Source organism: Ranitomeya imitator, chromosome 2 (genome assembly GCF_032444005.1).
Source record: "Ranitomeya imitator isolate aRanImi1 chromosome 2, aRanImi1.pri, whole genome shotgun sequence".
Classification (NCBI taxonomy): domain Eukaryota; kingdom Metazoa; phylum Chordata; class Amphibia; order Anura; family Dendrobatidae; genus Ranitomeya; species Ranitomeya imitator.
The window spans coordinates 284,395,115-284,410,382 of record NC_091283.1 but is presented as its reverse complement, the minus strand read 5'-3'; the positions used below and the strand labels follow the sequence as shown (position 1 = coordinate 284,410,382).

At 40.7% G+C, this 15,268-nt stretch overlaps 1 protein-coding gene across 2 annotated transcripts in view; it reads right to left on the bottom strand.

Moving 5' to 3' along the window:
• Positions 1-455: 455 nt before the first annotated feature.
• The window catches only part of LOC138663182 (zinc finger protein 585A-like), a 54,461-nt gene continuing 39,648 nt past the window's right edge, over positions 456-15,268 (bottom strand). The window contains exons 2-7 of one of the 2 annotated variants that reach the window (XM_069749333.1): positions 9,528-9,677; positions 9,222-9,398; positions 9,015-9,138; positions 8,844-8,935; positions 8,557-8,647; positions 456-3,790 (exon numbers count right to left, since the gene is read on the bottom strand). In XM_069749333.1, the coding sequence (XP_069605434.1) occupies positions 1,512-3,790; positions 8,557-8,647; positions 8,844-8,935; positions 9,015-9,138; positions 9,222-9,398; positions 9,528-9,605 (2,841 nt within the window). In that variant the 5' untranslated portion in view covers positions 9,606-9,677 and the 3' untranslated portion in view covers positions 456-1,511. Of the gene's footprint in view, positions 3,794-8,556; positions 8,648-8,843; positions 8,936-9,014; positions 9,139-9,221; positions 9,399-9,527; positions 9,678-15,268 lie in introns of both variants that reach the window. The other variant, XM_069749332.1, reaches the window with a different exon arrangement.

Below are 15,268 nucleotides of genomic sequence, written 5' to 3'. Positions count from 1 at the left end.
CTGCTTAGTTAAGATACAATGCAGTATGTCTTCACAATGCCAAAAGTAAAAAAAAAGTTTTTTTAAAAAATATTAATAAAAAAATATGTAAAAGTTCAAATTACCCCCCTTTCGCCCCATTCAAAATAAAACAATTACAAAAAAAATCAAACATACACATATTTGGTATCTCCGCGTTCAGAATCGCCCGATCAATATATAAAAAAATTAACCTGATCTCTAAACGGCGTAATGAGAAAAAAGTCAAAACACCAGAATTATGTTTTTTTGGGTCGCCACAACATTGCAATAAAATGTAATAACAGGCAATCAAAAGATCATATCTGCACCAAAATGGTATTCATTAAAAATGTCAGCTCGGGATGCAAAAAATAAGCCCTAACCCATCCCGAGATCATGAAAAACAGAGACGCTACTGGTATAGGAAAATGCCACAATTTTTTTTTTTTTTTTTTACTAAACTTTGAAATTTTTTTTCAGGATTTCAATAAAAAAGATTTTATACATGTTTGGTGTCTATGAACTCGTAATCACCTGGAAAATCCTAATTGCCACTTTTAGCATTTAGTGAACATGGTAAAAAAAAAATTACAACTGTGATTGCACCCCGATTAGAAGATTCACTGACAAGAGGATAAAACTAAACTTTATTAATTCCAAATGTAAAACTATACCCATAATTCACCCCTGAAGGTTAGTCAGAAGGTGATTAATAGAAAAACATATACCCCACATGTCAGTATATAGGGTGAGGTGATGTATACACACTCGCTCTCCAAGCCTCTTATTTCTATGGGTTTCATCATCCTCACCAAGGACGACTTATCAGGAAACTATTTAATATTGACCTATAATCAAAAGTGAGTTAGTCTAGGGCAATTTGTCTGCACTACTAATTGACAGCTGTTACAATACCAAACTAGGGCAGTCCCTATAGGAGGAAAAACACAATAATCATACTGTATTTTCATATACTTTCTATTCCTCACTGACAGCCATTGAAGTGGCTTGTAAACTTACTAAGTATATAGTTTGAGATCTGGGATCTGCCTATATGTGGGTAGTTTTCTGACTGTTTTGGATAACATGATACATGATTTTAAGTTTTCTTTTGTCTACTCTCTTGAATATAGGTCAATATTAAATAAAGTCTCCTGATGAGTCGCCTTTGGTGAGGATGACGAAACCCATAGAAATTAGATGCTTGGACAATTAGTGTGTATACGTCACCTCACCCTATATACTGAAACGTGGGGTATATGTTTTTTCTATTAGTCACCTTCTGACTAACCTTCAGAGGGTGAATTATGGGTATAGTTTTACATTTGGAATTAATAAATTTTGTTTTATCCCTTTGTCAGCAAACATGATGAATGACTCGACAACCTCTTTAAGAAGATCCAATTTTGGTTAAAACAATTTCAACATTCTGAACAAAAATGAGGCTTCTCCCCTATGTGACATCTCTGATGTTTATTAACAGCTGATTTCCAAGTAAAATATTTCCCACATTAAGAAAATGAAGGCTTCTTCCCTGTGTGAGTTCTCTGGTGTATTACAAGATGAGCTTTCTGGTTAAAACATTTCCCACATTCAGAACAGGAAAAAGGCTTCTCCCCTGTGTGAGTTCTCTGATGGCGATCAAGACTTATTTTCCATTGAAAACATTTCCCACATTCTGAACATGAAAAAGGCTTCTCCTGTGTGTGAATTCTTTCGTGTAAAACAAGACTGCATTTCTGGATAAAACATTTCCCACATTCTGAACATGAAAAAGGCTTCTCCCCTGTGTGTGTTCTCTGGTGGGTAACAAGATTCGATTTCTGGTTAAAACATTTCCCACATTCTGAACAGGAAAAAGGCTTCTCTCCTGTGTGAGTTCTCCGATGCCCATCCAGAACTGATTTCTGGTTAAAACATTTCCCACATTCTGAACAGGAAAAAGGCTTCTTCCCTGTGTGAGTTATATGGTGGTTATCAAGAGTTAATTTGTGCTTAAAACATTTCCCACATTCTGAACATGAAAAAGGTTTCTCCCCTGTGTGAGTTCTCTGATGGCGATCAAGATTTTTTTTCCATTTAAAACTTTTCCCACATTCTGAACATGAAAAAGGCTTCTCCCCTGTGTGAGTTCTCTTATGGCTATCACAATTTATTTTCCATTTAAAACATTTTCCACATTCTGAACATGAAAAAGGCTTCTCCCCTGTGTGAATTCTTTCGTGTATAACAAGACTGAATTTCTGGATAAAACTTTTCCCACATTCTGAACAGGAAAAAGGCTTCTCCCCTGTGTGAGTTCTCTGATGGCGATCAAGACTTATTTTCCATTGAAAACATTTCCCACATTCTGAACATGAAAAAGGTTTCTCCTGTGTGTGAATTCTTTCGTGTAAAACAAGACTGCATTTCTGGATAAAACATTTCCCACATTCTGAACATGAAAAAGGCTTCTCCCCTGTGTGTGTTCTCTGGTGGGTAACAAGAATCGATTTCTGGTTAAAACATTTCCCACATTCTGAACAGGAAAAAGGCTTCTCTCCTGTGTGAGTTCTCCGATGCCCATCCAGAACTGATTTCTGGTTAAAACATTTCCCACATTCTGAACAGGAAAAAGGTTTCTCCCCTGTGTGAGTTCTCTTGTGGTTATCAAGAGTTAATTTGTGCTTAAAGCATTTCTCACATTCTGAACAGGAAAAAGGCTTCTCCCTTGTGTGAGTTATCCAATGCTTATCAAGAAGCGATTTCTGGTTAAAACATTTCCCACATTCTGAACAGGAAAAAGGCTTCTTCCCTGTGTGAGTTATCTGGTGGTTATCAAGAGTTAATTTGTGCTTAAAACATTTCCCACATTCTGAACAGGAAAAAGGCTTCTCCCCTGTGTGAGTTATATGGTGGTTATCAAGAGTTAATTTGTGCTTAAAACATTTCCCACATTCTGAACATGAAAAAGGTTTCTCCCCTGTGTGAGTTCTCTGATGGCGATCAAGATTTTTTTTCCATTTAAAACTTTTCCCACATTCTGAACATGAAAAAGGCTTCTCCCCTGTGTGAGTTCTCTTATGGCTATCACAATTTATTTTCCATTTAAAACATTTTCCACATTCTGAACATGAAAAAGGCTTCTCCCCTGTGTGTGTTCTCTGATGCCCATCCAGAACTGATTTCTGGTTAAAACATTTCCCACATTCTGAACAGGAAAAAGGCTTCTCTCTTGTGTGAGTTCTCTGATGCCCATCCAGAACTGATTTCTGGTTAAAACATTTCCCACATTCTGAACAGGAAAAAGGTTTCTCCCCTGTGTGAGTTCTCTTGTGGTTATCAAGAGTTAATTTGTGCTTAAAACATTTCTCACATTCTGAACAGGAAAAAGGCTTCTCCCTTGTGTGAGTTCTCCAATGCTTATCAAGAAGCGATTTCTGGTTAAAACATTTCCCACATTCTGAACAGGAAAAAGGCTTCTCTAGTGTGTGAGTTCTTAGGTGGTTAACAAAATGTGTTTCCCGTGTAAAATGTTTCCCACATTCTGAACATGAAAATGACTTCTTTGCTTTAGGAGTAGTTTGTTTTTTAATGCCTCTTTTGTGACTTTGATTTTCCTTAGTAGTCGGTAATGAATCAGAAGATGGCACTTGTTCCATAGCATCAGATGACAGATCTTTGCTGTGAAGGGATGATGGTATATCCGTGGTAATAGCATTCATTTCAGTTGTATCTTGTAGGATCTCAAGATCATCAGATTTAAAAATTGAAGATATCAGCTGTCCCTCTAATCTCCTGGTACAGTCATCTGCTAAGATAAAAAAAACAATTATTTTTTTAATAAAATATCCTTGAGTTTTAAATTTGTAAACATTTCTACTTAGCTTGCCATTTTTATGGACAGTTCATGTAAAAAAATTTAATTAATTTACCAAGACAATGTCAGTTCACAGTCTAATAGAAAACCTTATAGGATGAACCAGTAGTGCGTGTTGTTCAACTGTTTGTTCATTCTGCCTCCCAAATATTGAATAAAGAGAAACCAATCAATGTTAATTAGGAGAAAATAATACCAATTCTCATCTCACAAAAATGTCCTCACTCAGGTCCATCATCTGTCAATGGAAAAACAGAGGCTCCCACACTATTAGTGGCTCAAAAGCTGCTGAACAGCAACAAGGTTTCTATAAACTAATCCAGCAAAATCTGCTCTCAATTCTGAGTCTTGCAGGGTGCTCAAAGAACATTTAGGATACTTGTATTTAGCAATATTATAGTGAGAAGAACCTACTAAATTTATGGTGTGTCTCCTGGAGCACAATCTGGGCACTAAGTGTTGGGTAATAAAATGGAAAATGTGTAATTTTCACTCACCAACATCCACTGTGTGTTAATTTCCGGAAAGTGTCCGTTGGGTCAAAATATTCACTCATCATGTAGACTATAACCCTCAGTGAATTAATTTATAAAATGGAATCACTTTATCGGGATTTTGACTATTCTGGTTTTCTCTCAGTTATATTAGGGCTTCTGCATATGGGGTGTCCAATCTCATCTGGGATCTGTTCCTGCTGTCCAGCTGGAGTAATCTGCTCCCTACTTCAGCCAATTGGAAACTACCACACCCTACTAAAGTTCAAAGCACATTGCCAGAATCTGCCAGATGCAGCATTGTTCTCCTCAGGTTCAATCCTCTGTGTTCAGCTCACATGTGGCTTGTGTATTTGTTTCATGTTGCAACCGTGGCCCATTTACTGACTACTCTTGTGTCTTCTCATTCTGTATTCTGTCCTTCTGGTTCTGATCCAGCTACCTGACTATTCTTCTTGCCATCAAACACCACAGAATAGCAGATAACGCCATGGTCCAAGCCTAGGGGTCCCAGTGTAAGTCCAGATCCATGTAAGGGTGCTAAAGGGGGATGAGCAAGGCAATCCTTGGGATATGGAAGGCGGAGAAGATAGTACCAAGCATGTTCATGGTGGATATCTGGATATCTTTTGAGCTGCCAGGTGACCCAATACATTGTGTCTGCAAACTATTCCAGCTAGATCTGCATTCAAATTGCTAAGGCTGGTTTCATATTTGCATTGGACAGAGCTGCGGAGGGCTCCGTAGTTCCTCCGTTAAGCCCCACCCACTGACGCACCTCTTCCATTCAGCTCCGCCTACGTCAGCATATGTCCTGTGCACCTATCTTTAACATTGGGAACGCAGGCCATGCGAATGAATGCAGATGCCTCCGCATGCGTCGTTGTGATGCTGCGCCGAACTGCATCGAACGCAACATGTTGCATTTTGTTGTGGTCGGCACAACATCAAAATGACGCATGCGGAGGCATCCGCTTACATTCGCATGGCCTGCGTACCCAATGTTAAAGATAGGTACGCAGGACGCATGCTGAAGTAGGCAGAGCGGAATAGAAGAAGTGCGGTAGTGGTCGGGTCTTAACAGAGGAACTACGCAGCCCTCCGCTGCTCTGCCCAATGCAAATGTGAAAGCAGCCTAAATGGCGCTCCTTCCCTTCTGAATACTGCTATTTTCCCAGACAGCAGCCTACGATCGTATGTAGGGTATTGTGCGAAGTTGGAAAATAATTTGTAAGATCCATTTGTTTTCTATTATCCTTTGTGAATAATTCCAAAGTTATCACCACATAAAGTGTCACACGTCAGATTTTAAAAATGGGGCCTGATTACAAACACAAAACTGGCTGCGGCAAGAGGTTAAATCAGAGTATTTTGGACACTACTGTAGTCGAATACTGTGACTATAGACAATTACACATCTACTGAAGTGATCAAACTCAACAGTCTTCATCAGTAATAAATGTGTAACTAGTGGTGATGGTGAAAAGTCTCTGGTGTAATTAAAGTATGACCAGCTCTATCCTCGCCTACTGTATTCTCACCCATCCCTTGTAGATTGTGAGCCTTCGCAGGCAGGGTCCTCACTCCTCCTGTACCAGTTATGACTTGTATTGTTTAAGATTATTGTACTTGTTTTTATTATGTATACCCCTCCTCACATGTAAAGCGCCATGGAATAAATGGCGCTATAACAATAAATAATAATAATAATATGGGTCTCGGTGACTTCACAATCTAAACTATCGTAAGGTCCAATATTTTCTGTCAGATGAGTTTCAAGAAGAAATATTACAACACAACTGTGGATAATAGTGCAGAACTGAGATGTCTTAAAGGGAACCTGTCAGCAGGATTGTACACAGTAACCTACAGAATGTGACAGGTTGGCGCCGTTATACTGATTACTGATTGGTTGATGAAATCTATCTTGTGGCTATTGTTTAATCTGTATTTATAGTTTTCAGTTATTGAGATTCTCATGCTTCGGGGTGGAGCTGTGGGCAGGGTTTTATGTGGTGCTCTGATTACATATGGATCTGTATTAGCTTATGACAGGTTCACTTTAAATTTTGATCTTAGACATTTGGAAGAGGAGATTAAGAGCTATTTTTAAGACTATCAGGGAGTTACAGACTCACATAAGTGATGCAGGACAATCCCACCACAATCAAACTAGCATACAGAATGAACAGGTAAAAAAAGACATGTTTTTATTCTATGTTACATCCCCAACAACAATGTATGTACGAGGGGAGAACAGTAAACCAGAGATGCACTCATTTACTGTATGGTGGACCATTGGAGCTACTATGAGTCCTGACCAGAAGATTAGAGAAAATAATATTGCTCCACATTTCAGGAGAAATTGTTCAGTAATCTGAATTACTTATGATCGAAAACATAATGAAATTTATGATGTGAAGTGATTCCAAGGAACCAGGGCTCGAGCCAAAACATCTCCTGCAGGCGTGAATAAATGCATATTACATCCGTCAGCCGCGCACAGCTTAGAGATATATCATGGCACAGATGTAATGGTTTTCCTGTAGTTGATCACAATCCTCCTTGAAATTAGTTTTAATACAATTTGAAAAGTCAGGATAAAAAGAAACTCTGCTGTGATTGTACAGAAATTCACACTTGGCCTCACTGCACATTTAATGTTGTCGATCATAAAAGCTAAGTTTGGTCAGAAAGACTGGACCTGGTCTTGTAGGGACCATATGAGCACATTCAGCAGCACAGAAGGGGGAGAAGGTAGACTCATCCAATAAGATATCAGGATTTTAGGAAGCCAACTGCTTAATTACCTTCCGCTGTCTCTTAAGGCCCCTTCACATTAAGCGACGCTGCAGCGATACCGACAACGATCCGGATCGCTGCAGCGTCGCTGGAGAGCTGTCACACAGACAGCTCTCCAGCGACCAACGATCCCGAGGTCCCCGGGTAACCAGGGTAAACATCGGGTTACTAAGCGCAGGGCCGCGCTTAGTAACCCAATGTTTACCCTGGTTACCAGCGTAAAAGTAAAAAAAAACAAACACTACATACTTACCTACCGCTGTCTGTCCCCGGCGCTCTGCTTCTCTGCACTCCTCCTGTACTGGCTGTGAGCACAGCGGCCGGAAAGCAGAGCGGTGACGTCACCGCTCTGCTTTCCGGCTGACCGACGCTCACAGCCAGTACAGGAGGAGTGCAGAGCACAGCGCCGGGGACAGACAGCGGTAGGTAAGTATGTAGTGTTTGTTTTTTTTTACTTTTACGCTGGTAACCAGGGTAAACATCGGGTTACTAAGCGCGGCCCTGCGCTTAGTTACCCGATGTTTACCCTGGTTACCAGTGAAGACATCGCTGGATCGGTGTCACACACGCCGATCCAGCGATGTCCACGGGAGATCCAGCGACGAAATAAAGTTCTGGACTTTGTTCAGCGACCAACGATCTCCCAGCAGGGGCCTGATCGTTGGTCGCTGTCACACATAACGATTTCCTTAACGATATCGTTGCTACGTCACAAAAAGCAACGATATCGTTAACGATATCGTTATGTGTGAAGGTACCTTTACAGGCCCATAATACTTTTCTTCAAGTGATTTTCTAACTTATCAGCACCTTCTACGTACGCTGTCATTTGGCTTTGTAGTTTACAGATCTGGGCAGGTAGTGGTCAGCATCTTCTAATCTCAGGGGGGTAGGTGGATCCTCGAGGTGGTAAGTTCTATATATAAAAGGGCTTTCAATGCCCAAAGTCTTTTGAACAGTTTTGGATGGAGGAGAATGTTGTGGTCTAGAGGCAAAATGGTGATCTTGGTAATATGGCCGGACTACACCACCGATAAAGCAGCCACAGCTAGTGATGAGCGAACATACGCGTTACTTGAGATTTCCCTAGCATGCTCGGGTGACCTCCGAGTATATTTTAGTGCTCGAAGATTTAGTTTTCATTGACGCAGCTGAATTATTTACATCTGTTAGCCAGCATAAGTACATGTGGGGGTTGCCACATGTAATCAAGCTGGCTAAGAGATGTAAATCATTCAGCCGAGGGGAGGAAAACTCAATCTCCGAGCACTAAAAAATACTCGGAGGTCACCCGAGCATGCTAGGGAAATCACGAGTAACGAGTATATTCGCTCATCACTAGCCACAGCCGGTGACTGAGAAGAATCTGTTACTTCTCTGCATTTAGTGGTTACTACTCACCTGGGTAGTCATATGTGGGAATATCCTCTTTACACCGCTCATCACCTTTCACATATGTTTTTGTAGTATTAATATGGGTCAGATCTTCACCCTGAAACAAATATTGTAAAAGTCACAGACAGATGGAGAAGTCACATCTATGATCAGCTCTAATCCTGCCATCTCCACTGCTCTCATTGCCCAAGTATAAGACATAATACTGGTGAATAAAACAGGACTGAGCACAAGACCTTCACAGCCGTCTACACATCAAAGGGGAGATCTCATGACACCTTCTCTCCATCTACCTGATAATCATGAGCATTGGGATCTCCTTGTTTATAGTCCTGTGGAAGAGGACAGGGACATCTCTCTGGTGTTGTCCTCTTACTGGATAGATCTGGAGGAAACACATACAGGGACTGAATTCTTTACATACAGATAATTATAGGCCGTGTGTATTTAGTCCTGTCTATTACCTGGTGATGTGAGGGGCTGGGGAACCACCATCATGACGTCCTTGTACTGATCTTTGTGTCCTTCTAAATACTTCCACTCCTCCATGGAGAAATAGACAGCGACATCCTGACACCTTATAGGAACCTGAAATATACAATGATACCATCATCCCCCCGATCCCTTCATATTGTTACTGTATAATGTCCCAGCATTCCCAGCAGTGTCACCTCTCCAGTCAACAGCTCAGTCATCTTGTAGGTGAGTTCTAGGATCTTCTGATCATTGATGTCCTCATGTATCAGGTGAGGTAGAGGCGCTGTGATTGGGCTCAGGGGTCTTCTGCATCCTTCAGACACAGGGTCCTGACAGCGCTCACTAGAGGTCTTCTTCACTACTGTGTAATCCTGGTTATGGAGAAACACATGAATAAATCTCACTACAAACATTTCCAGAGTCCTCACCTCTCCTGTTCTGTCCATTTGTTATTTCTATAGATAAGAATGATGTAATGTGACATCATCAGAATCTCTCACCTCTCCAGTTAGCCGGAAGAGGATCTCTAGGGTGAGGTGTAATATTCTCTCCGCCATCTTGTCTCTGTCCATATCCATCCTTGATGGGTAAATCAGGAAAATTCTCTTATATAGAAGATCTTCGCTGAGAGGATTCGATATTGTAGAGACCTGAATGAGAAGATGAACCGATGTAATATCATAAAAATCCTGTGCAATAATACAATTACTGGAGATAATAAGGGAAACATATGAGATTTATTATTTTACAGTATTTAGTTTCCTTCTTTACATCTACTAATAAAACCTATATATTTAGGCCACAGACAACAAGCAGTTTCTCCCTCGGAGTCGGCAGCTGAATACGTTCCTCATAGACTCATCTTCCATAACGCTAATTCTCGTATCATTTACCGACACTCGGATCGGCATTGGCAATACTGCAGGAGATATTCATTACACGTGACTTGAGAAATAACTATTTCATGATGAGGCTTTTATAAAAGCTTTTTTGTTTCCACAAACACAATGGACAGATGTTATGTGATCTCAAAGTCTCCATGTGCAGTGTTTTATGGGGTTTATTTCTGGTCTTAGGATTTCCTATATTACAAGAAAAACACCAGAAAAAAAAGATATTAAAGGGAAGATACCGCGTTTGTAGATCATTAATAAATCAAGGTAATGTAGCATAACATGCTGTTATAACCAAGTTTTTATTGCATTTGAAACATATTTCGTGTGTTATAGTTTAAAGAAGGCACTTGAGGAAGACATCTTGCTTTCACAGTAGCAGCACGACACTTTCAGTATCATAATACGTTACCCCATGGTCATAGGAGAGAACAGACTGAAGCAGACCCTATCTATTATAATAAAATTGTCACTGCTGTGAACTGGGCACGCCTCTGTGGGCTTCACAATTCACAGTAGTGGGAGTGTTCTGCTGTAGTGATAAGCGAGAATACTCGTTGCTCGGGTTTTTCCCGAACACTCAGAGTATTTATTAGTGTTCGGAGATTTAGTTTTCATCGCCTCAGCTGCATGATTTACGCCTGCTAGCCAGGCTGAATACATGTGAGGAAAGTCTGTTTGTTAGGGAATTCCCACATGTATTCTGCCTTGCAATAATACAATTGAATTACTATTTTAAGCTTTATTTCACACAAAAAAACAAAGTACAAGAAAACTGGTGGCACCTTCCCTTTAAAATGTTTCTAAAGAAAATTGGTTCCAACAATTATTGCAAAAAGAAAAAACATGGAAAAAGCAGAAGACACATTTTATTTTTCACACAATAAACAATTGTTTTAAAAAAAATTAACTCTTTTGGGCCCTAGAACATAGATGTACACAGCAGGGATGGCACAGCTGCGGCTGCAACAAAGACCCTGGCAGTTTAACCACTTGCAGCTGCCAAAAGCAAGAAAGGCATTTAAAAACGTGTGGCAGAGTTTGCCTGAATGCCCTCCTCCCCCAAGTACTCGATAGTATGAGGCGGCCTAGTTACTACGATACTTACATGCCTAATAATGGTGTCTGGGCCTGCAATGTACGAAGTTATACTAGGCTGGGCCAGAGGCAGTGTCCAATAAGTTACCTTTTAGCGCCCTCATACACATTAGACTAAAGTTACCTGAAAGCATTGATTTCGAGGGGTTTGGTTGACTGTATATTTACTCTGAGAAAGAAAGATTACACGAAGAGTGTAATATTAATTATTTATTGAATTATTCTTATTCTCAATTCTGTACTGAGCACATTGCTTCTTGACATTACAAAAAGCTATTTCTGTATATATAGCTCAGAGTATAAGTTAACACCATATAGATGGAACACGTGGTCTGTGGGACATATAAATAACGTCTCTGAGGAGGGTGTGGGTTTGTCACGTGGGGGCTGTCAGCTCCTGCCTTCACAATCATTCTCCATGGACATCAGACAAGTCACACAAGGAAGGATCAGCTGGTAGCCATGATTCTACTCTATGAAAGGAAGATGACTTCTACTCCATCTCAGAAACGATGAGTAACAAGCGCTGATAGGAACAAATGTACAATCTGTTTGTAACTATTTCATCTACTTTTATGTTTTGCTGCAATGTGGTTGTTCTGTGGACAATTCAATAAACCACTAAATTTTTTATGAAAATATCATGACATTTTTTCTTTAAGAGCAATGCACCTGGTGAATAGTCTTGATTAAATAAATGTGCAAAATAAGCATATTTAACAGTGTTCAAAGAAAAATAATGTACTCACTGGTAAAATAGCCAGGATCCAGTCACAAACCAAGGATTAGAATATTAACTTGAGAGGCTGGTCTAGAAATCTGACCTCCAGGTTGACTCTATAAATTAGGCCTTTACTCATAGAAAGCTGTTCACAGTGAGGGACAGCAAAGCTGGTGTGCTCCGTTCCATACCCCCCCCCCCCAGGGGCAGAATACCAGACTAGAAAGTTTGATATTTCTGTAAGTTTTCTCCCTTTTATTTTATAACTGTTTACATATTTGTATGTCACTTTTTATTTCCATATTTTGATATCTTTCATTGTAAGCACTGTTCCTTTTCTATTAAAGCTTAAATCCTTAATAAGTATTGTATGCTCTAAAGAATCCATAACCTTAGAGTGTGTGACCCTGCTGATTGGAGACAGTAGCAGTAAGATTTCCAGGACTCATTGCCCGTATGTTCAGTGAGTGGTGGCAGCGTGAATGAGCGGGGTTTGTGAACTGTGTCCGTGTGTGAATTATGCTCCCATTGCAGCATAGGACAGAGGTTGAATGCTGGACTGAGGGAGAGGAGATAGATTAACAATTGCAGGCACAACCCCAAGTCATGTGCTGAGAAACGGGTACATGACACAGATGCTAATCCGTCTGATCTTCCTGTAGGTAATCCCTGCTAAAGGAGTCTGGAGGCGACTCTCTCATACAGACGACAGGAAAGCTGGAATATTTCTGTGTATGGGGGAGTCAGGAGAGAAATCCATCTGCCAAATGACCATTCAGCCAACACTTATCTCTTATAACAGGGTCTGTACCACAGGACTGGCGTATAGCAGATGTGGTGCCAATATTCAAAAAGGGGACAAAAACTGAACTCAGTAATTATAGGTCAGCAAGCTTTACCGCTACTGTGGGTAAATCCTGGAGGGCATTCTAAGGGATGCTATACTGGAGTATCTGAAGAGGAATAACCTCATGACCCAGTATCAGCACGGGTTTACTAGGGACCGTTCATGTCAGACTAATTTGATCAGCTTCTATGAAAAGGGAAAGTTTTGGACTGAACCAAGGGAACCCAGTGGACGTAGTGTATATGGACATTTCAAAAGCTTTTGATACGGTGCCACACAAAAGGTTGATACATAAAATGAGAATAATGGGGATAGGGGAAAATATGTGTAAGTGTGTTAAGAGTTGGCTCAGGGATAGGAAACAAAGGGTGGTTATTAATGGAGCACACTCGGACTGGGTCGCGGTTAGCAGTGGGGTATCACAGGGGTCAGTATTGGGCCCTCTTCTTTTTAACATATTTATTAATGACCTTGTAGGGGGCATTCAGAGCAGAATTTCATTATTTGCAGATGACACTAAAACTCTGCAGGGTAATCAATACAGAGGAGGACAATTTTATATTACAGGACGATTTATGTAAACTAGAAGCTTGGGCTGATAAATGGCAAATGAGCTTTAATGGGGATAAATGTAAGGTCATGCATTTGGGTAGAAGTAATAAAATGTATAGCTATGCGCTTAATTCTAAAACTCTGGGCAAAACCATCAATGAAAAAGACCTGGGAGTATGGGTGGATGACAAACTCATGTTCAGTGGCCAGTGTCAGGCAGCTGCTACAAAGGCAAATAAAATAATGGGATGCATTAAAAGAGACATAGATGCACATGAGGAGAACATAATTTTACCTCTATACAAGTCACTAGTTATACCACACTTAGAATACTGTGCACAGTTCTGGTCTCCGGTGTATAAGAAAGACAAAGCTGAACTAGAGCGGGTGCAGAGAAGAGCGACCAAGGTTATTAGAGGACTGGGGGGTCTGCAATACCAAGATAGGTTATTACACTTGGGGCTATTTAGTTTGGAAAAATGAAGACTAAGGGGTGATCTTATTTTAATGTATAAATATATGAGGGAACAGTACAAAGACCTTTTTGATGATCTTTTTAATCATAGACCTAAGACAGAGACAAAGGGGCATCCTCTACGTCTGGAGGAAAGAAGGTTTAGGCATAATAACATGTAGAATATAAGTGACTAGCACACTCCAAAAAATTGTGATGCAAAAGAAGGGGGGTTTATTACATACAGAGATCACAAACGTTTCGGTCAACACTGGACCTTCATCAGTGTGCTAAGTACACTTGTATGCTTGCATTAGCCCCAGAGTTGGATATTTTATTTTGCATCAATATAATGAATCTGGTAGTAAATAGACCAGATTGGATAGCAGATGGCCGTCCAAAAGAATTGAAGACAAAAAGTCTACAGCTGTAAGGCATAAACCGCTAGTCAGCGCACAAGAAATGATGTGGGTATACGCGGTATCCACCGCAAGTAACACACACATCTTACTTGCGGTGGATACCGCGTATACCCACATCATTTCTTGTGCGCTGACTGGCGGTTTATGCCTTACAGCTGTAGACTTTTTGGCTTACCTTCTTTTGGCCGGCCATCTGCTATCCAATCTGGTCTATTTACTACCAGATTTATTATATTGATGCAAAATAAAATATCCAACTCTGGGGCTAATGCAAGCATACAAGTGTACTTAGCTGTTGTGAATTCTGTTGTCGGGCTCCCTTCTGTGGTCATGAATGGTACTTCGGCTGGTTCTGTCCATGGACTTCCTATGGTGGGTGTTTCTGAGTTTCACAGGTGACGAGGTTAATTCGTTAGCTGCTGCTCTATTTAACTCCACTTAGATCTTTGCTCCATGCCACCTGTCAATGTTCCAGTATTGGTCTGTTCACTCCTGGATCGTTCTTGTGACCTGTCTTCCCATCAGAAGCTAAGTTCCAGCTTGTATTTCTTTGGTTTGCTACTTTTCTGTCCAGCTTGCTATTTAATTTGTTGTCTTGCTTGCTGGAAGCTCTGGGACGCAGAGGGAGCGCCTCCGCACCGTGAGCCGGTGCGGAGGGTCTTTTTGCGCCCTCTGCGTGGTCTTTTTGTAGGTTTTTGTGCGGACCGCAAAGTAACCTTTCCTATCCTCGGTCTGTTCAGTAAGTCGGGCCTCACTTTGCTAAATCTATTTCATCTCTGTGTTTGTATTTTCATCTTTACTCACAGTCATTATATGTGGGGGGCTGCCTTTTCCTTTGGGGAATTTCTCTGAGGCAAGGTAGGCTTTATTTTTCTATCTTCAGGGCTAGCTAGTTTCTTAGGCTGTGCCGAGTTGCATAGGGAGCGTTAGGCGCAATCCACGGCTATTTCTAGTGTGTTTGATAGGTTTAGGGATTGCGGTCAGCAGAGTTCCCACGTTCCAGAGCTCGTCCTTATTATCAGTAACTATCAGGTCATTCCGTGTGCTCTTCACCACCAAGTCCATTATTGTCCTGACCACCAGGTCATAACAGTACAGGTGGCCCAAAGTACTAATGCATCTCAATAGAGGGATAAGAGAAGTTCTGAGACCATTTTTTTTTTTCTTTCAGTGTGTTTTGTCTCTATTTTCCCCTTTACCTCTGGGTGGTTCAGGACACTGTTGTAAACATGGACATTCAAGGTCTGTCCTCTT